Genomic DNA, 20,329 nt, shown 5'->3' with positions numbered 1-20,329 from the left:
CTGGTACAGTCAGACAACATCACAGCGGTGACACATATAAACCGTCAAGGCGGAACAAGGAGCAGAGCGGCAATGGCGGAGGCCACAAGAATCCTTCGCTGGGCGGAACAATACGTGAGCGCCCTGTCAGCGGTCTTCCTACCGGGAGTGGACAACTGGGAAGCAGATTTCCTCAGCAGACACGATCTCCATCCGGGAGAGTGGGGTCTTCACCAAGAGGTATTTGCAGAGGTGACAAAGCGTTGGGGAATTCCATTGATCGACATGATGGCGTCTCGTCTCAACAAGAAGCTCACGAGGTATTGTTCCAGGTCAAGGGACCCCCAAGCCAGTGCAGTGGACGCCCTGGTGTCTCCATGGGTGTTCCAGTCGGTGTATGTGTCCCTCCACTTCCTCTCATTCCAAAGGTACTGGGGATCATTCGACGAGCATGGGTTCAGGCGATTCTCGTCGTTCCAGATTGGCCAAGAAGGGCCTGGTACCCGGATCTTCAGGAATTACTGGTGGAAGATCCTTGGCCGCTTCCTCTAAGAGAGGACCTGTTGTTGCAGGGTCCATGCGTGTTTCCAGACTTACCTGCATTTGACGGCATGGAAGTTGAGCGCCAGATCTTAGCTCGTAAAGGTATTCCTGGGGAGGTAATTCCCACTCTCCTTAAGGCTAGGAAGGAGGTTACGGCAAAACATTATCACCGTATTTGGAAAAAGTATGTTTCCTGGTGTGAGTCTAAAATGGCTCCTGCGGAAGATTTTCACTTGGGTCGCTTTCTCCATTTTTTGCAGGCAGGTGTAGATGCTGGCCTGAAATTAGGCTCCATCAAAGTACAGATTTCGGCTTTGTCTATTTTCTTTCAAAAAGAATTAGCTGTCCTCCCAGAGGTGCAGACTTTTATGAAGGGAGTAATGCATATCAATCCTCCATTCGTGCCTCCGGTAGCTCCATGGGATCTTGATGTGGTCTTACAGTTTCTTATGTCTTCCTGGTTTGAACCTTTGTGTAAGGTTGAGTTGAAATTTCTCACTTGGAAGGTAGTCATGCTTTTTTTTTGGCCTGGCGTCTGCCAGGCGAGTGTCGGAGTTGGTGGCCTTATCTCATAAGAGCCCGCACTTGATTTTCCATTCGGATAGGGCGGAATTGTGGACTCGTCAACAATTTCTGCCGAAGGTGGTTTCTTCATTTCATATTAACCAGCCTATTGTGGTGCCGATGGCTACGGATGCTGTAGCGGTTCCAAAGTTTCTGGATGTTGTGAGAGCTTTGAAGATCTACATCACCAGAACGGCTGTTGCCAGGAAAACTGAGGCACTGTTTGTCCTGTATGCTCCCAACAAGATTGGTCATCCTGCTTCAAAACAGACTATTGCACGCTGGATTTGTAGTACGATTCAGCAGGCTCATTCTTCGGCCGGGCTACCAGTGCCGAAGTCAGTAAAAGCCCATTCTACCAGGAAATGGTAGTGTATTGTCTTTATTGGGGTATTTTTTTAGTAGTAGTACTACAGGTACCAGCGGGCCTGGTTTTCCGCCGCATGCTGGTACTTGTGGTTCTCCAAGTACCAGCTTGCGGGGGAGGCTTGCTGGGACTTGTAGTACTGCTACTAAAAACAATATTCATTACTTTGAACAAAGGCTATCAGCCCCCCATCCGCAGCCCATTGGATGGGGGGGACAGCCTCGGGCTTCACCCCTGGCCCTTGGGTGGCTGGGGGGGGACCCCTTGATTGAAGGGGTCCCCACTCCCCCAGGGTACCCCGGCCAGGGGTGACTAGTTGGATATTTGATGCCACGGCCGCAAGGCACTGTATAAAAGTGACCCCCGGCTGTGGCATTATCTGTCCAGCTAGTGGAGCCCGGTGCTGGTTTCAAAAATACGGGGGACCCCTACGCTTTGTCCCCCGTATTTTTGGAACCAGGACCAGGCGCAGAGCCCGGTGCTGGTTGCTTAAATATGGGGGAACCCCTGTCAATTTTTTCCCCATATTTTTGCAACCAGGGCCGGCTCAAAGAGCCCGAGGCTGGTTTGGTTAAGGAGGGGGGACCCCACGCAATTTTTTTTTTTTTAAATTATAACATTTCCCACCCCTTCCCACTGAAAAACATGCATGGATCTCATGGATCCGTGCATGCCTATACAAACACGGGACAAAAAAGCAGGTCTGTTTTTTTTTAGCACTTTTTCACGATTTGTATTTTAGCACGGCAGTGTTTGGCTATTGTCGGCAGTGTTTGTGTTTTGCACTTTTTAGTAAATTCCCGATTTCTACCAAATTGCAGGCGTATTTGACCGATGGTGTATTGATTCGTGATTTTTTCCTAGGACTTCCAAAATATTACGAATGCCCTCATCACTGCCGTGATTTTTGCTTAGTAAATTACCGAGATGACACTTTGAAGAAAAAACGGCATCTCGGTCAAAATCGGGACCTTAGTAAATATACCCCATAGATATGCCATTCCAGGGCAGATGCACCCACAGCCTACAGAACTGTACCATATATTTAATGATGAGGAACCTAGAACTTCTAGATTGTATTCAGTGTGTTTGATTTTTTTCTTCTTTCTTTTTCTAGAAAGCTTCATTGTACAAGGAATTACATCCATCTGAATTTGTTCCTCTCTTTCATTTTGAAAGCAATCTCAGTATTAGTGAAGGATGATTTTCTCTACTCAAGTACTTACCCCTGTCCAGACTCTCTGGTTAGTAGACTGTCTACATGTTATGACATTATGTGCTAGGATGCAAGATGGATGGTCACCAAAACCATTAGGGTTGTCATTGTAAAGTCACTGATTAATCCTGTTTCTCATTTGGCTAAAACTAAACCTTCACTACCAGTAGACACTATGGGGGTGATTCCGAGTTGTTCGCTATTTTTTTCGTTCGCGCAACATATTCGCAACTTTGCGAACACGTTGCACAATAGCGAATAACCGCCCCAACGTATTTTTGCTATTTCGTACGCAATATTACACAAAGTAGGCGTATGCCAAATGACATCGCACTGATGCGAACCCATCGCAATTTCACAAACGTCATCGTAAAAATCCTAACTTCTCGTAGATTTACACATTCCTCTTAAAATTGCACAAGCTTTTGCTGAAAAACGCACAGCAATGGGGTTTTTTTTCAAGTTATATTACACCTTTCAATTCAAACTCAACAAGCCTTCCTCAATTATGAATCTAATTAGTGTAATGAATGATTGTGGTCATGACCAATTAAGTCTTCAAAGAATACCTACAGAACACTTTGTAGGCATAATTGGCCATTACCATGTTTGTTTATAAATAAGTGAAATAGATGTGTAAACTGTGCTTGGTCTAATGTTAAATAGCATATTTTTGTGTGGAGGTGTAGTGTGTGAATATATGTGTTTACATGTTTTTCTAAACAATAAGCTACTAACTGACATAATTTGTTTGTTTGTAAATAATAAGATTAATATTCGTAAGTTTGATGTGTGTTTTTTGTAAGGTAACCAATTTCTGCTAGGCAATATGCTGTTCCTTTATTGCATTAAAAAACACAACAACCGCTTAACTGTAATAAACATTTTTTTATTTTTGTACATATTTTTTTTGTATTTTTTTAGAACCAATAACAAATATTTTCCAATTTAAAAATTAACAAATTAAAAAAATTTTTGCATCCGATCAACATCGGCCAGCATGGCCTGCAAATTAGCCTTTAGACTTGCAAGGATGCCAGGCAGGCTTGTGGGATCTCCAATTGCACCATCTGAAAAGAAGAGCAAAAATAAAAATAAAAAACTTACTCAAATTACCTATTACACAAGCAAGCCACAAAGCACACTTTAATGGCAAAGGGACTACATCATGGATGTTTGAATGTTAAAACAGTAACATACCAACACACAAGCATGCTCAGCAATGTTTGTTATTGTTAACTTTCCATTTTAAAAAGTGTACCACACCATGATGTACATTTACTAAGATGGGAGTTCTATTTAAGATGGGACGTTGCCCATAGCAACCAATCAGATTCCACATATCTTCTAGAAGGTGCTAAATAAATGAGAAGTTGAATCTGATTGGTTGCTATGGGCAACATCCCATCTTGAATAAAACTCCCATCTTAGTAAATGTAACCCCATGCTGGGATTCATTCACATCTGGAGTGAAGCAGACTTGTCTTTTTTGGTGTTTGCCCTGCATCATCACACTGCATATCAACATCTTCAGAAGGACAACATATCCTAGCATGGCCACACTCCCTGAAAGCCTGCCTTACTACATAAGGTGAAACATTTTTGTTTAAGTAAAATAATCTTTTTTTGACTGTAACTTTCACATCACAAATCATTGTGTCCTTAGCCTGGCTAACAAAGTGAAGCATGTGAGTTGAATGTGCAAATATTAGGAATACCCAGGCACAAGTGTAAAAGAACAACATACTAAACTCCACTCAGGTCTAACTGTTTCACTGACAACCTAGCACATATAAACCCTGTTGTCCTGGCAACCCTGTCGACCTAATGAGTGTCGACCTAGAGTGGACACCCTAAACATTGCAGACATAGACACTGTACATCTAATGATACTCACACAAATGTAAATGCAACATCCATACCATGATGAAGAACACAAACATTTTTCCTTGGGCCAAGATTGGCCACAGTACAACACTGCATTTGTTTGATTTTGAAGTTTAAGTAGGTAACAAATACATTTTAAATGTGTTAAAACTTACTCTCATCAGCCACATGCGCAGCACCCTCAACATCCTCAGGGGCTTCTGCTGCCCATTCACTGGGTGGGGAAGGAGGCTGGATGGGGGAAGGAGGGTGGATGGGGGAAGGAGGGTGGATGGGGGAACGAGGATGGATTGGGGAAGGAGGAGGGATTGGGGAAGGAGGATGGAATGGGGAGCTGTTTACAGAGGGTGGGTCTGATTGAGAGGGGGAGGGGGACGGAGAGGGTGTTTCGGCCACAGAGGGGGAGGGGGCCAGAGAGGGGGAATGGGAAAGAGAGGGGGAGGTGGGCGGAGTGGTGGTTTGGCCTACAGAGGGGGAGGGGGACAGAGAGGGGTATTGGTAAAGAGAGGGGGAGGGGGACAGAGAGGGGGATTGGTAAAGAGAGGGGGATGGGGGCTGAGAAGGGGATTGGGAAGGAGAGGGGGATTGGGCGACAGAAGGGGAGGGGGGCTGAGAAGGGGTTTGGGAAGGAGAGGGGGATTGGGTGACAGAAGGGGAGGGGGGCTGAGAAGGGGATTGGGAAGGAGAGGGGGATTGGGCGACAGAAGGGGAGGGGGGCTGAGAAGGGGATTGGGAAGGAGAGGGGGATTGGGCGACAGAAGGGGAAGGGGGCTGAGAAGGGGTTTGGGAAGGAGAGGGGGTTTGGGCGACAGAAGGGGAGGGGGGCTGAGAATGGGTTTGGGAAGGAGAGGGGGTTTGCGCGACAGAAGGGGAGGGGGGCTGAGAAGGGGATTGGGAAGGAGAGGGGGATTGGGCGACAGAAGGGGAGGGGGGCTGAGAAGGGGATTGGGAAGGAGAGGGGGATTGGGCGACAGAAGGGGAGGGGGGCTGAGAAGGGGATTGGTCCAGACTTCCTGCAGCAGCTTGCCGTTGTGCTCGCCCTAGAATGACATAGGTAATATTTAGGTTGTGGCTTTAAAAATTATAACAACAGTATTTTTCTATTACACTGTTCTGTCCCATGTTAAAGACACAGGGGTAAAATTGCTAAAAAAAAAATTTAAACTGGTGATGTTGCCCATAGCAACCAATCAGATTCTACGTAACATTTATTAGGCTGCTTCTAGAAGATAATAGATTTAATCTGATTGGTTGCTATAGGCAACATCACCAGTTCTAAAAAGCTCCCACCTTAGTAAATTTACCACACAGAGCAAGTTATTGGGTTCAGTTGACAGCCTGTGTAGCAACTCAGTACAACAACTTTCACTTTTTCAGAAGCACTTTGCTACACAGTCAGTACTGCTTGCCCTAACCACACACACTGTGTCATGTTTGTTCTACAATAGTTCATTGTCAGTGTGCCAATTTTCACACTATATAATTTAGTGAAAATATGCAAGTTTTGCATTACAAGTTTCTGCTAATAATCTCAGTGTTATTTAATGTAATATGAAACTTACTGTGCCTACGTCTAGTGCGGATTTGTTGGTGGACCTCCACCAACAGGTCCGGTGTGCGATGGCGGAGGTCGCTCCAGCACCTTTAAGTTGGATAATGGAGCGTGTGGTCCGGGTGCGGCTGCGAAGTATGCGGCGGACCTCCGCGTAGGCCTCGCGCTTTATCCTATTGGGGATAAAGGGGCCTGCGCGGCCTACGCGGCGGTCCATCACTGCAACCAACACGCGCAGCTCACGGTGGCTAAATGCAGCTGCGCGCATGGTGCCAATGGCATTTTCCATATATGGGCTTATATTTATAGTGTGTGGTGGCATGTGATTGGTTGTAAATTTATGGTGTCATCTAATAAACTTTATTGATGTGTGCATTGCTGTGAAGGACAGTGGGTACAGTTCGCAATAGCGGAAATTCGCAGCCGCGGAAGAACAAGAAACACAATACATACACTCACAATTACTCACACACTCACATACACACACACAAACACACTCAAAATCACACACTCACAATCACACTAACACACACTCACATACACACACACTTATAGAAAAGTAATTGTTACAATCTGTGTACTCACCACATTTGTCAATAACAATCAGCTGCACAAATTCACAAAGTTTTCGACATTTAGGATCATATGTTGTGTCATTTGTAATGTAAACAGATGCATGGCATATAGACATTTGTGGAACAAGGGTTACAATCAGAATATTTAGACAAACATTGCATATTAAAAATTTAAACAGGTATGCCTTGCACAACACTTAACTGGGCCTATAATTAAAAATTTAAAAATAGGACCTGGGGTTACTAGGGGCAACATTACCTAATATTAGATATGCACACATATTCCCAAAAAAATTAAAATACATTTTATTAAGTAACATTAAGTGTAGCCTGCATTATGTGGTTCATGTTATTTGGTATGTACAAAGGAATATGTCTATGTCGATAAGATTTAGCTGATGTAGTTTATAAGTTGGTTTATTCACACGTGATTGCATTTGCTACTATTAAATAATTACAACATGCATTTAACATCAATGTTTATTTTTGGGGGAAAAAAAGATTATTTGGGAGCATGTCAGATGTGTAGGTGCTAACAATAAAAATGTTATGTGTCCAGACAATTGCTGTTTGTAGTATTTTGGCTGAGCAGTGTTTGCTCAGTAATTGGACAACAGGTGAATTCATTGGCATAATAATTGCTAATTAGGGCAGACACACTAGTCACAGTACTTCGCAAGTGCAGAGTAACTGCAGACTTACTCCTCGGCTGCGACAGGATAGCGAACATTTGTTGTGTACATTTACCATCGTATACGCATTTCTGCTCAAAACACGCCTACTGCTGGTTGCATACTCCCACACTAGCCGCCCACTTTCACGCCCATTTCGTTAGATAGCGAAGCCGTGCCTTTGTCACGCCTCCGTCACTCCCCGTTTTCGGTGGTGTAGTACGAGCAGGTTTTCAGTTAGTAATTTTGCTCAAGCGTCGTATCGCTCCCTTTGAGCACGCGCAGTCTAGCTGTCGTGCATGCGCAGTTGGCGGTTTTTCACCATTTTGCGATGCGATGTACTGCTGCGATCAACTCGGAATGAGGGCCAATGGACAGACTGCTATTAAAAGCATAAAAACCCATAAGGGACATTATAATGTTTATTGAATGCTGCTAGGTGAATGGACAGTAGCCAGACTGGCAAAAAGGTCATCCCAGTATTGGATGTGGGCATCACATCACATGACTGTTTACATCTTATCCTGGGGCAACTACTGTGGTCAGTACCTCTTGCTGCCATCCAGTCTGCTGATTGCAATGTGAACAATGTGTTAAGGCAGATGTGTTATTACCCCTGTAATCTTGTTTTTACACCCACCCATGGTACTGTAAGTTTTTCTTTAGTGTGTTCAGCGATAGTTTATTAACACTGTTTGAACTTTGTAAAGATAGTGATTAATTACTCACTGTGTGCTATGGTTTTAGTGCTGATTTGTACCTCGCAATGTTATCAAATATCCATAAATGGCAGCACCCTCTCTGCTGATCACTAGTTATTACAAGTGTTCAAGGTACAGGTGCAATCCCCTGATGTGTTATTTATGAACCACAAAAGGCCTAAACTATGGCACAAACACTTTTCTGTGTATCATTCTCTTACTTTTGCTCAAATACATCCAGTTGAAATGTTTGATGGAACAAATTGAGCATATCAAGGGTTTTCCTTTAATGATTATGTATTAGACACTTGACTGGATTTATTATTCAGTTATTATTAGGATTATTTACATGATATAAAGGGATGAAGAAACTTACACGGGCAATTGTGCACCTTTCTTCTTCACTCAAAAGGTCCTAATTGTTCCTGAACTTTAGAGGTGAACGGGTCTTCTCTTATAGCTTTAATAGGGGTTCACTACGATATGCCGGCGGTCGGGCTCCCGGCGACCAGCATACCGGCGCCGGGAGCCCGACCGCTGGCTTACCGACAGTGTGGCGAGCGCAAATGAGCCCCTTGCGGGCTCGCTGCGCTCGCCACGCTACAGGCACGGTGGCGCACTACGCGCGCCACACTATTTTATTCTCCCTCCAGGGTCCACGAGGGAGAATAAGTGTCGGTATGCCGGCTGTCGGGCTCCCGGCGCCGGTATGCTGGTCGCCGGGAGCCTGACCGCCGGCATACTGAAGACCACCCCTTTAATAGAAGGTATTTTTCACCTTCCAGTTAGGCTTCTGGTAAAAAAAAAAAAAAAGGTGCATTTCAACCAAGCCACATTTTAACCATTAAATGCAATAAGTGAACATGTTAGTGCACTTGAGCACGTAAAGAGACATGGGTCCTAATTCAGATCTGATCGCAGGAGCAAATTTGTTAGCAGTTGGGCAAAATCATGAGTTAGATTTGGGTGGGGTGTGTTCAAACTGAAATCTAAATTGCAGTCTAAAAATAAAGCAGCCAGTATTTACCCTGCACAGAAACAAAATAACCCACCCAAAGCTAACTTTCTCTGCAAATGTTATATCTGCCACACCTGCCCGCTGCAGTTTCTCGCAGTGCAGCGATCAGGTTGGAACTGCGCATGAGCCGGCGCATGCCAGCCGGCGTTGCCTAGCGATCGCCTCTGAGTCAGAGGCGGTTGCTGGGCGGGAGGGGGCTGGACGGCGGCGTTAAGCCATCATCTAGGGGGCATGGCCCAACGCAGGCATGGCCGGACCATTGGGGGTGTGGACCACGGCGGCTGCGTGATGTCACACGCAGCCGCTGCAGGCCGGGGAATGACGAGTAGCTCCCGGCCAGCACGCTAAAGCTGCACTGGTCGGGAGCTACTCTTGAAGTGCAAAGGCATCACCGCTGTGCGATGCCTTTGCACTTCTGCGCGCGGGGGGGGGGGGGCGGCACTGACATGCGGGGCGCACTAGAACTGTGCTGGGCGTCCCCCCACGTGTCAGTGTGAATGATCGTAGCTGTGCTAAATTTAGCACAGCTATGATCAACTCGGAATGACCCCCATGGGGTCTAATTCAGAGTTGATCGCAGCAGCAAATTTGTTAGCAGTTGGGCAAAACCATGTGCACTGCAGGGGGAAGCAGATATAACATGTGCAGAGAGAGTTAGATTTGGGTGGGGTGTGTTCAAACCGAAATCTAAATTGCAGTGTAAAAATAAAGCAGCCAGTATTTACCCTGCACAAAAACAAAATAACCTACCTAAATCTAACTCTCTCTGCACATGCTACATCTGCCCCACCTGCAGTGCACATGGGCTCTAATTCAGATCTGTTCGCTCGCTAGCTATTATTTTGCAGCGCTGCAAACAGATAAACGCCGCCTATAGGGGAGTGTATTTTAGCTTTGCAAGTGTGCGAATGCATGTGCAGCCGCCCTGTACAAAAACAGCTTGTGCAGTTTCTGAGTAGCTCTGACCTTACTCAGCCGCTGCGATCACTTCAGCCTATTCGAGCCTGGAATTGACGTCAGACACCCGCCCTGCAAACGCCTTGACACGCCTGCGTTTTTCCAACCACTCCCAGAAAACCGTCAGTTGCCTCCCACAAACGCCCTCTTTCTGTTAATCACCTTGCGTTCGGCTGTGCGAATGGATTCTTCGCAAGAACCAGTGCACAGAAACGATCCGCTTTGTACAAATACGATGTGCCTGCGCATTGCGTTGCATACACATGCGTAGTAGTGACCTGATCGCTGCGCAGCGAAAAACACTAGCGAGCGAACAGATCTGAATTAGGCCCATGGTTTTGCTCAACTGCTAACAAATTTGCTGCTGCGATCAACTCTGAATTACCCCCATGGTTTTGCCCAACTGCTAACAAATTTGTTGCTGCGGTCAACTCTGAATTACCCCCTTTGGAAGAAGGGAGCACAGTCAATTTAAAAACAAGCAAGTTGTAATAGCAGCCTAGGACCTCTGTTCTCATCTGCATTCTCAATCCTTCCGCTCTTCATGATTTGATCAGAGTGCTGGGCTCCAAAGTGATGACCTCCTTCATCTACATCTGCTGACCTGTTTCAGCCCCACAGGTATTTGTTAGGGTGCCTTGGCAAAACCCATATAGATTGAAACACATTGGCTGGAATAGACAAAATGCACTAGAGTTCTTTTGTATATTTATCCTTTATGTAACATGCTTGGAGGAAAATGTAACATCCTCCATACATCAGAGAAAGAAAAAAATAGTTTGGTGAATAGATAATAATACAAAGAATGCATAGAAGATAGATAGATAGATAGATAGATAGATAGATAGATAGATAGATAGATAGATAGATAGATATTGATTAGTCATCAGTTTTTTCTGTTGCAGCAATCACATTTAAAACCGATATAATGTAATGTTACTAATAACTGAGATAGTAAAGCAATGTACTGTTTTGTTTTTTTTACAGGTAGGGTGTAAGATTATTTTAGTATTTTTTCATTACTGTGTAACAGCAAATTTCTACTGGTTATTGGTTGAAGGACTTTACCTGCACACGCTTCTTGTAGTCATATTTTCTCCGAACAGACATTTTACAATATATCTGCTGATTGGATGGGGTAAGTTATTCATAGTATTTTTTCCTCCATTGAGTCTTATTCAGTGTAAGACATATTGTAAATGCAAGTTTGGCTTTGTTCTGACTCAGCTTGTGCTTGTTTGTACTCCTTCTAGAGGCTGCGTTTATGATGGTGTAATTGTAAAAGTTGGTAGTGATCACTGTGAATATATTTATGATACGTATGTCTTATTGATTGCAACTGTAAAAATCACCCATTTATTCATGTGTAGTAAAACTGCAAGAGCAGTGTTTAAAAAGTAATTTTACATTGCAAACAAACCACTTTTTTCACATACAGTATAAAACTGATTGGACTGGACATATACATTTATATCTTTGGAATTGATTCGGCAAGCAATTCTCATAATCCCAAGCCCCTTGGGTACTTGTTATTGTCCGGGAATTCACTTTAATATATTTCTTCTGTATGTGTTTTTCTTTGCAATGTTTTATGTACTGACCATGAAGCTACACCTCCAGTCACAATCTGGTCTCATCTAAGCCGTGAACAACAAAGGGAGGGAGCTGCAACCTAGGGGTGGGAGTCACTGCAGTTTTGAAGATGCATCTGAATGTGAATAGTTTGCAGAGATTTTTGTAGAAAAAAATCACAAATTGCAATAAAGTTTAAGTTTAAGATTGACTCTAAATAAGGACCTACAGTATATCCATAGTTGTCCACTTAAGTACTGTACTTTGTCCTAACTTCCAACATCAGTAGATGACAATGCAGGACTCCCTTGTGCAGCAAAGGCATGCGTGACCGAAAGGAGGTGTGGTCTATAGAAAAGGGGAGGTGACTTTGTGGGAGTGTCACTATCATGAGCCACGCCCCCATTTTCCGTCACTGTGGGGGAATGCCCAGCAATCTATGAGCAGCTGGCATGCCACCAGTCTCCCGTGACAGCATCTATTCACCGTGAGTGACACGAGCCTCCCAACTGTCCCCCACCATGGGAGACTGTAGCCCGCAGGTGGGACATTACCAAAAAAAACGGTACTGTCCCACAAAAAGTGGGAAAGTTGGGAGGTATGCTTTGTGAACTTGCACAGTGCTTCCTGCTACAAACCACACCAGATCAGTAAAATTAGGTTGCAATTAATAGCCAATTTTGGCTTTGTTGTAATTTTGCACAGTAATTCTTTTATTTTGCATGTTAAAATGTGGGATGTTTTAAAAGGGTTGCTGGATAGCAATATTCACAAATTTATTCTCATGGGCAGTAAGCACAGGAGTACCAAACTACAAACCAATATGGCTTAACAAGAAGGTCAAGGCCAAAATCGATAAAAAGAGGCGTGCTTTCAAGGCATTTAAATCTAATGGAAAGGCGGATTCATTCCAGTACTACAAGGAATGCAATAAAAGATGCAAAAATGCAATAAAAGCAGCTAAAATTGATAACGAAAAGCTAATTGCTATAGAAAGTAAAATCAATCCTACATTTTTTTTTAAATACATAAACAGTAAAAGGTTAACAAAGGAGAACATAGGTCCATTAAAAGATGAATTTGGAGTATTGTTAAATGATGACGAAGCAAAAGCAGAAATACTGAACACATTTTTTTCATCAGTGTTCACCAGAGAAGAACTGATGGTGGGAGTAGTGCATAGCGATAGTGACAGTAATGTTTCGTGGTTAGATACTTGTTTAAGTGAAGAAGCAGTCAGGGAGAGATTACGCAAAATAAAGATTAATAAATCACCTGGCCCGGACGGTCTTCATCTGAGGGTTCTTATGGAGCTTAGGTCACAACTAGCAAGACCCCTGTACTTGATTTTCAATATTTCAATTAGATCTGGCATGGTACCGAAGGATTGGCGTATAGCAGAGGTAGTGCCATTATTTAAAAAGGGATCCAAAAATCATCCAGGTAACTACAGGCCGTTTAGTTTGACATCTATAGTGGGGAAAATATTGGAAGGAATTCTAAGGGATAGCATACAGGAGTATCTGCAGACCACTAAGATTATTAGCAAGAACCAGCGCGGGTTTGTGAGGAACAGATTATGTCATACTAACTTAGTTAACTTCTACGAGGTAGTAAGCGACAATCTTGACCAAGGAAAATCAATGGATGTGGTCTACTTAGATTTTGCAAAAGCCTTTGATACAGTGCCTCACAGGAGACTAATCATTAAATTAAAAGAGCTTGGCCTAGGAAAAACTGTTTGTACATGGATAAGTAACTGGCTGGAAAACAGGGTACAGCGAGTAGTGGTCAACGGGAAGTCCTCAATCTGGACACCGGTTTTCAGCGGAATACCACAGGGGTCCATACTCAGGCCACTACTGTTCAACATATTTATCAATGGCCTAGAAATAGGCCTGGAAAGCACAGTGTCAATCTTTGCAGATGATAAGATGATACTAAACTGTGTAGGGTAATTAATTCAGAAAAAGATGTGGAGTCTCTGCAGAATGACTTATCTAAACTTGAAATCTGGGCATCTAAATGGAGAATGAGGTTCAATATAGAAAAATGCAAGGTTATGCATTTTGGGACTAAAAACAAACTTGCATCCTACATATTAAATGGGGAAAGGCTAGGGGTAACAGTTTTGGAAAAGGATTTGGGGGTTCTCATTGATAATAAACTTAATAACCATATACAATGTCACAGCACAGTAAAGAAGGCAAGTAAGGTGTTAGTGTGCATAAAACGGGGATTTAAGACAAGGGACAAGGATGTAATTCTGCCATTGTACAAATCATTGGTACGTCCGCACCTGGAATATTGTGTTCAGTTTTGGCACCACTGTATAAAAAAGATATCAGTGAACTAGAGAGGGTTCAAATGCGAGCTACTAAATTGATTAAAGGGCTTGAGGGATTGGATTACGAGGAAAGGCTTGCTAGGTTGAACATGTATATACTGGAAAAGAGGCGTCTAAGAAGAGACATTATTAATGTCTTCAAATATGTAAAGGGGCACTACAAAGAGTTATCAGAGGAATTATTTATTAAAAGAACTCTGTTTAGGACACGCGGGCACTCGCTGAGGCTGGAGGAGATAAAATTTCGCACGCAACGGAGGAAAGGGTTCTTCACTGTTAGGGCAATAAGGATTTGGAATTCCTTGCCAGGGAAGGTTTTAATGGTGGACACTGTAAATGCTTTTAAAAGGGGATTGGATGAATTTCTGATTGAAAAGGATATCCAAGGCTACAACACTTAAAATATTGAATTTGTTAATCCGGGTGTAACGTGATTTGTAGTTGTTAACTAGTCAGAAAACATTCTTCAGCATCTACGGATGCACTAGTTAACCAGGATGGGAAATCTTTAGGAAAACAAACAAATAAAGGCACTGATAAACTAAAATGTATGCTTGCAAACGCAAGAAGTCTAGCAGGTAAAATGGGGGAATTGAAATTGTTAGCATCAAAGGCTGAGTATGACATTATAGGAATTACGGAAACATGGTGGGACGACTCTCACAACTGGGTTGCTAACTTGGAGGGGTATTCTCTTTTTAGGAGGGACAGGGCTAACAAAAGAGGAGGAGGTGTATGTCTTTATGTTAAACCATCACTTAAACCATACCTAAAGGAGGTTATCTATGAGGAGACTGGTGATAATGTGGAGTCACTATGGGTAGAAATCTCAAGTGGGGGTATTGATGCAAAAAACTAGTCATAGGCACGTGCTACAAACAGCCAGATATTAGCATACATGAGGAAGAACAACTATTGCAGCAAATCAAGACGGCTGCGGGATTGGGGGACATCCTTGCCATTGGGGATTTTAATTACCCGGATATAAACTGGAGTAACGATCCATGTGCTAATGCGAGGGGCATCAGGTTCTTAAATATGATTAGGGATCACTACTTGTCTCAATTAGTCGAGGACCCAACTAGGGGTAAAACTACCCTGGATCTAGTAATTACTAATAATGTGGACATTATATCAAACGCTAAAGTTGGAGAGACTTTGGGTAGCAGTGATCACTATATGATCACATTCGAAATCAGTTTCAGGAAACATAGCTACAGGGGTTCCACCAAAACTTTTAACTTTAGGAAGGCTACTTTCCGTATGCTTAGATGTGCACTTAACGACATAGAGTGGGAGGTTCTGTTTAATAACAAGAACACTTTGGAAATGTGGGATGTTTTAAAAGGGTTGCTGGATAGCAATATTCATAACTTTATTCCCATAGGCAGTAAACGCAGGAGTATTAAACTCAAACCGATGTGGCTTAACAAAAAGGATAAGGCAGAAATGGATAAAAAAAAGCGGGCTTTCAAAGCATTTAAATCTAATGGAAAGGAGAAGTCTTTCAAGTATTACAAGGAGTGTAATAAGAAATGCAAAATAGCAATAAGAGCAGCTAAAATGGAAAATGAAAAGCAAATCGCTATAGAGAGTAAAACCAATCCTAAAAAGTTTTTTAAATACATAAACGGTAAAAGGTTAAAAAAGGAGAATATAGGTCCATTAAAAGATGAATTAGGAGAATTGATAAATGATGACAAAATAAAAGCGGAAATACTGAACAAATTCTTTTCATCAGTATTTACCAGTGAAGAACTGATGGTAGGAGTAGAGCATAACAATTGTGACAGTAATGATTCATGGTTAGATACTTGTTTAAGCGAAGAAGTAGTCCGGGAGAGACTAAGCAAAATTAAGATTAATAAATCACCTGGTCCTGATGGACTTCACCCGAGGGTTCTTATGGAGCTTAGTTCACAACTAGCACGACCCCTATACTTGATTTTCAATAGTTCAATTAGATCAGGCATGGTACCGAAGGATTGGCGTATAGCTGAGGTAGTGACATTATTTAAAAAGGGATCCAAAAATGTTCTGGGAAACTACAGACCAGTTAGTTTAACATCTATAGTGGGGAAAATATTGGAAGGAATTCTAAGGGACGTCGTACAGGAGTATCTAAAGTCCGCTAGGATTATTAGCAAGAACCAGCATGGGTGTGTGAGGGACAGGTCATGTCAGACTAACTTAATTAGCTTCTACGAGGAAGTGAGCAATAATCTTGATCAAGGAAAAGCAATGGATGTGGTCTTCCTAGATTTTGCAAAAGCCTTCGATACAGTTCCTCACAGGAGACTGATGATCAAATTAAAAGATATTGGCCTAGGAAAAACTATTTGCACATGGATAAGCAGCTGGTTGGATAGCAGGGTACAGCGAGTAGTGGTCAACGGGAAGTCCTCAACCTGGTCCCCAGTAGTCAGCGAAATACCACAAGGGTCCGTACTCGGACCACTACTGTTCAACATATTTATCAATGACCTACAAATAGGCCTGGAAAGCACAGTGTCAATCTTTGCAGATGATACTAAACTGTGTAAGGTAATTAGTTCAGAATTGGATGTGGAGTCCTTGCAGAATGATCTATCTAAACTTGAACTCTGGGCGTCTAAATGGAAAATGAGGTTCAATACAGACAAATGCAAGGTTATGCATTTTGGGACTAAAAACAAACTTGCATCCTACATATTAAATGGGGAACGCCTAGGGGAAACAGAGTTGAAAATAAATGTAGGGGTATTCATTGATAATAGGCTTAATAACCGTACACAATGTCAAAACACAGTAAAGAGGACAAGTAAGGTGCTAGCATGCATAAAAAGGGGAATTGAGACAAGGGCTGTATAAGGCATTAGTACGTCCGCACCTGGAATATTGTGTTCAGTTTTGGGCACCATTGTATAAAAAAGACATCAGTGAACTAAAAGTGTTCAAAGGCGAGCTACTAAATTGATTAAAGGCCTAGAAGGACTGGACTATAAGGAAAGACTTACTAGGCTGAATATGTATACACTAGAAAAGAGGCGCCTTAGAGGAGATATTATTAATATCTTCAAATATGCAAAGGGACATCGCAAAGAGTTATCAGAGGAATTATTTATTAAAAGAACTCTGTTTAGGACACACGGGCACTCGCTGCGACTGGAGGAAAGTTCCGAACGCAACAGAGGAAAGGGTTCTTCACTGTTAGGGCAATCAGGATGTGGAATTCCCTGCCAGGGAAGGTGGTAATGGCGGACTCTGTAATTGGATTTAAAAAAGGAATGGATAAATTTCTGAATGAAAAAGCTATCCAAGGTTATAATACTTAAATTTCAACATGGTTAATCCGGGGGTAACATGAGTTATAGTAGCTAACTAGTCATAAAACATTATTTAGCAAGTATGTAGAATCATCACAACTTAAAACAGGTTGAACACGATGGGCAATTTGCCTCTATTCAACCTCAAACACTATGTTACTATGTTACATTAAAATCAACTCAACTTAATACAATAAACAGGTTGAACGCGATAGGCATTTTGCCTCTTTTCAACCTCAAATATTATGTTACTATGATTCAGTCTATGGGAGAAATTCAATTAGACATGAGTTTGTTCCTGCAAGAAAAATTCACAGAAAATTCTCATTGCTAAATTTAGCTGTTTTTCTTCTAACCACACTGAGCAGATTAAAATGTAGGGACAATCTTTATTCTATGGTCCAAATTTCAGTACTTGCTTCAGAACCACTTGGACCACTCCCTCCCCCCTTCCCCCAATAACTAAATAGGCATCTGGAAGTTTTCAATTAGCTTAATTGGGCCAATGTCATTATTGGGGTTGAAAAAAATAATAGCCTCAAATTACCCCAAATTCATAAGTTTATGCACCCCAAATATAGTGAAAGTGTTTATTTCAATGGAAAATCATGGATTTTTTATCATTTAAATTTTTTTTTTTTTTTAAATATGCACAAATCAGCCATTTGACACCTTTCAAAAGCGTCCATTAGTTTCCTTATGCCCAATAACAGCCTTCTATATGGTCCTGGTAATGAAGTTGTTTTTTCCAAGTTTGCTTTTTGGACAAAATTTGCAGTAGTGTAAATTGGCATTTCTAATTGAACTGTGCGAATCTCAGGTACAGTATGTGCATGAGTTTAACTAGAAGAATTTGCAAATTCACACCTAATTTAATTCACACCTTTATCTGTAACTAGTTATAAACTATTACAATAATATTAATTTTCCACATACAGATATAATTAAAATAATATAAAATATATGAAGCATAGCACTACATATATAATGCAGGGTTAGTAAATCTTGCCAAATAAGTTTTTTGTATGATAAAACTTGACAAGCTCTCACCATAAACAGCTGTAGCACAAGTGACACCTGCAAGCTGTTTAATGTAAACATACTACGGGGGGAATGTAATAAACCTTCTAAACAGTTTAGAAGTTGCCCATGACACCCAATCAGCTACTACTTCTGTACAATTATAGGTAGAAACTGATTGGTTGAATATATTTTCTTAATGCTAGATAGAAGCTCATTGGTTGCTATGGGAACCTTCTCCACCTGTCCATTTCTCCATTTTTTAGAAAGTTTGATACATTATCCCCTCAATATAAAGACACATGCCAACGAGTTTTGGTACGCTATATCGTGGACTTACACAGTTCTATTTTTATGAAACTCTCATTGAATCATGGAATATAATGGGGGTATTTCAGGTGGTAACCAAGTACTGCAAGGATGGCCCAAACTCCTGACTTAGGCTGGGTACACACTTGTTGATGCACATCAGATGTGACATCATGCAAGATTACCCCCTCCCCCCGCTACAAACAATATTGTTCATACACACATACCGATACCATTTGCTATACAGAACCGGCCACATCGAGACTTGTACAATATCTTTAGATTTCAAGGTGAAAACTAAAGATATTGTACATCAATAACAACCCGCAGGAGTGCGCATAGTTAATGATATAGTGAAAACACACTGAACGATGTGAACGATATATTGTCTGATCCACCGGATCAAATGATATTTTTGGTTGCGCATCGCCAAGTGTGTACCCAGACTAAAGGCCCGTACACACTGGTCGATATATCGGCCGTTCTCCTGAACGGCCGATATATCGCGGGACCGTCGGCCAGTGTGTACGGCCGATACGTCTGTGAACTCCGTCGTTCACAGACGTATCGCTTCGGCCGCGCAGCACAGCCGACGGCCAATATATCTACCGATATATTGGCGCTTCGCTGTGTGTGTACGGGGCGGTCGGCCGACCGCCCGTACACATGCTGCGGCGCCCGGCGGTGATTGACAGGTGAACTGGGCGGGCGTGTGTACACACCTGCCCAGTTCATGACGTCAGTCCCCGATGGATCGGGCAGTGTGTATGCTGAACACACCGCTCGATCCGTCCATAGATATATCTGCAGATCAATTAATCTGCAGATATATCTGTTAGTGTGTACCCACCTTAAGACTAATGATCTTTTATGAAATTCCAGAAGTGCAGACCCATACTACATACGCTCTTTTGTGCAAAAACTCCCACATTTTAAAGACACATTAAGTACTTTGATTTCAGCACCAATATGGCAGCATCTGTGGGTGTTCACAGTGTCCTCTCACTATAATGTTTTATTTTACATGTAAATGAATAGAAATCTTGCAGTGTTGAAGAAAAAAAATATGTCATAAATAAGGGTTTTTGTCATACAGTGATAGTAGACTGAGGTTAGAAATTACTTTTTATACTTCTACCATGTGTACTTTCAGGTGGATTCAAGAGTCAATTCTAAGGATAATTATTTGGTGTATAATAGTTGTGTAACTATTGAGCAGTCCATCACAAAAACATTTGTGGGAGTGTGTATATAGGCCCTCATTCCGAGTTGTTCGCTCGCAAGTGAATTTTAGCAGATTTGCTCATGCTAAGCCGCCGCCTACTGGGAGTGAATCTTAGCATCTTAAAATTGCGAACTATGTATTCGCAATATTGCGATTACACACCTCGTAGCAGTTTCTGAGTAGCTCCAGACTTACTCGGCATCTGCGATCAGTTCAGTGCTTGTCGTTCCTGGTTTGACGTCACAAACACACCCAGCGTTCGCCCAGACACTCCCCCGTTTCTCCGGCCACTCCTGCGTTTTTTCCGGAAACGGTAGCGTTTTTCCCCACACGCCCATAAAACGGCCTGTTTCCGCCCAGTAACACCCATTTCCTGTCAATCACATTACGATCGCCAGAACGATGAAAAAGCCGTGAGTAAAAATCCTAACTACATAGCAAATTTACTTGGCGCAGTCGCAGTGCGGACATTGCGCATGCGCATTAAGCGGAAAATCGCTGCGATGCGAAGATTTTTACCG

At 42.5% G+C, this 20,329-nt stretch overlaps 2 protein-coding genes across 2 annotated transcripts in view; one reads left to right on the top strand and one right to left on the bottom strand.

Moving 5' to 3' along the window:
* Positions 1–20,329, top strand: part of VIPR2 (vasoactive intestinal peptide receptor 2) — a 300,614-nt gene that overhangs the window by 235,201 nt on the left and 45,084 nt on the right. The window contains exons 6-7 of the mRNA XM_063921922.1: positions 2,571–2,697; positions 11,018–11,168. Coding sequence (XP_063777992.1) covers positions 2,571–2,697; positions 11,018–11,168 — 278 coding nt within the window. The remainder of the gene's footprint in view (positions 1–2,570; positions 2,698–11,017; positions 11,169–20,329) is intronic.
* LOC134927454 (uncharacterized) overlaps positions 3,538–20,329 on the bottom strand; it is a 123,395-nt gene continuing 106,603 nt past the window's right edge. Inside the window, exons 3-5 of the mRNA XM_063921924.1 lie at positions 10,537–10,701; positions 4,712–5,596; positions 3,538–3,739 (exon numbers count right to left, since the gene is read on the bottom strand). Coding sequence (XP_063777994.1) covers positions 3,633–3,739; positions 4,712–5,596; positions 10,537–10,576 — 1,032 coding nt within the window. The 5' untranslated portion in view covers positions 10,577–10,701 and the 3' untranslated portion in view covers positions 3,538–3,632. The remainder of the gene's footprint in view (positions 3,740–4,711; positions 5,597–10,536; positions 10,702–20,329) is intronic.

The sequence above is a fragment of the Pseudophryne corroboree genome, chromosome 5 (genome assembly GCF_028390025.1).
Source record: "Pseudophryne corroboree isolate aPseCor3 chromosome 5, aPseCor3.hap2, whole genome shotgun sequence".
Taxonomy (NCBI): domain Eukaryota; kingdom Metazoa; phylum Chordata; class Amphibia; order Anura; family Myobatrachidae; genus Pseudophryne; species Pseudophryne corroboree.
The sequence above is the reverse complement of the archived record's forward strand: the minus strand, read 5'-3'. Positions and strand labels throughout refer to the sequence as shown.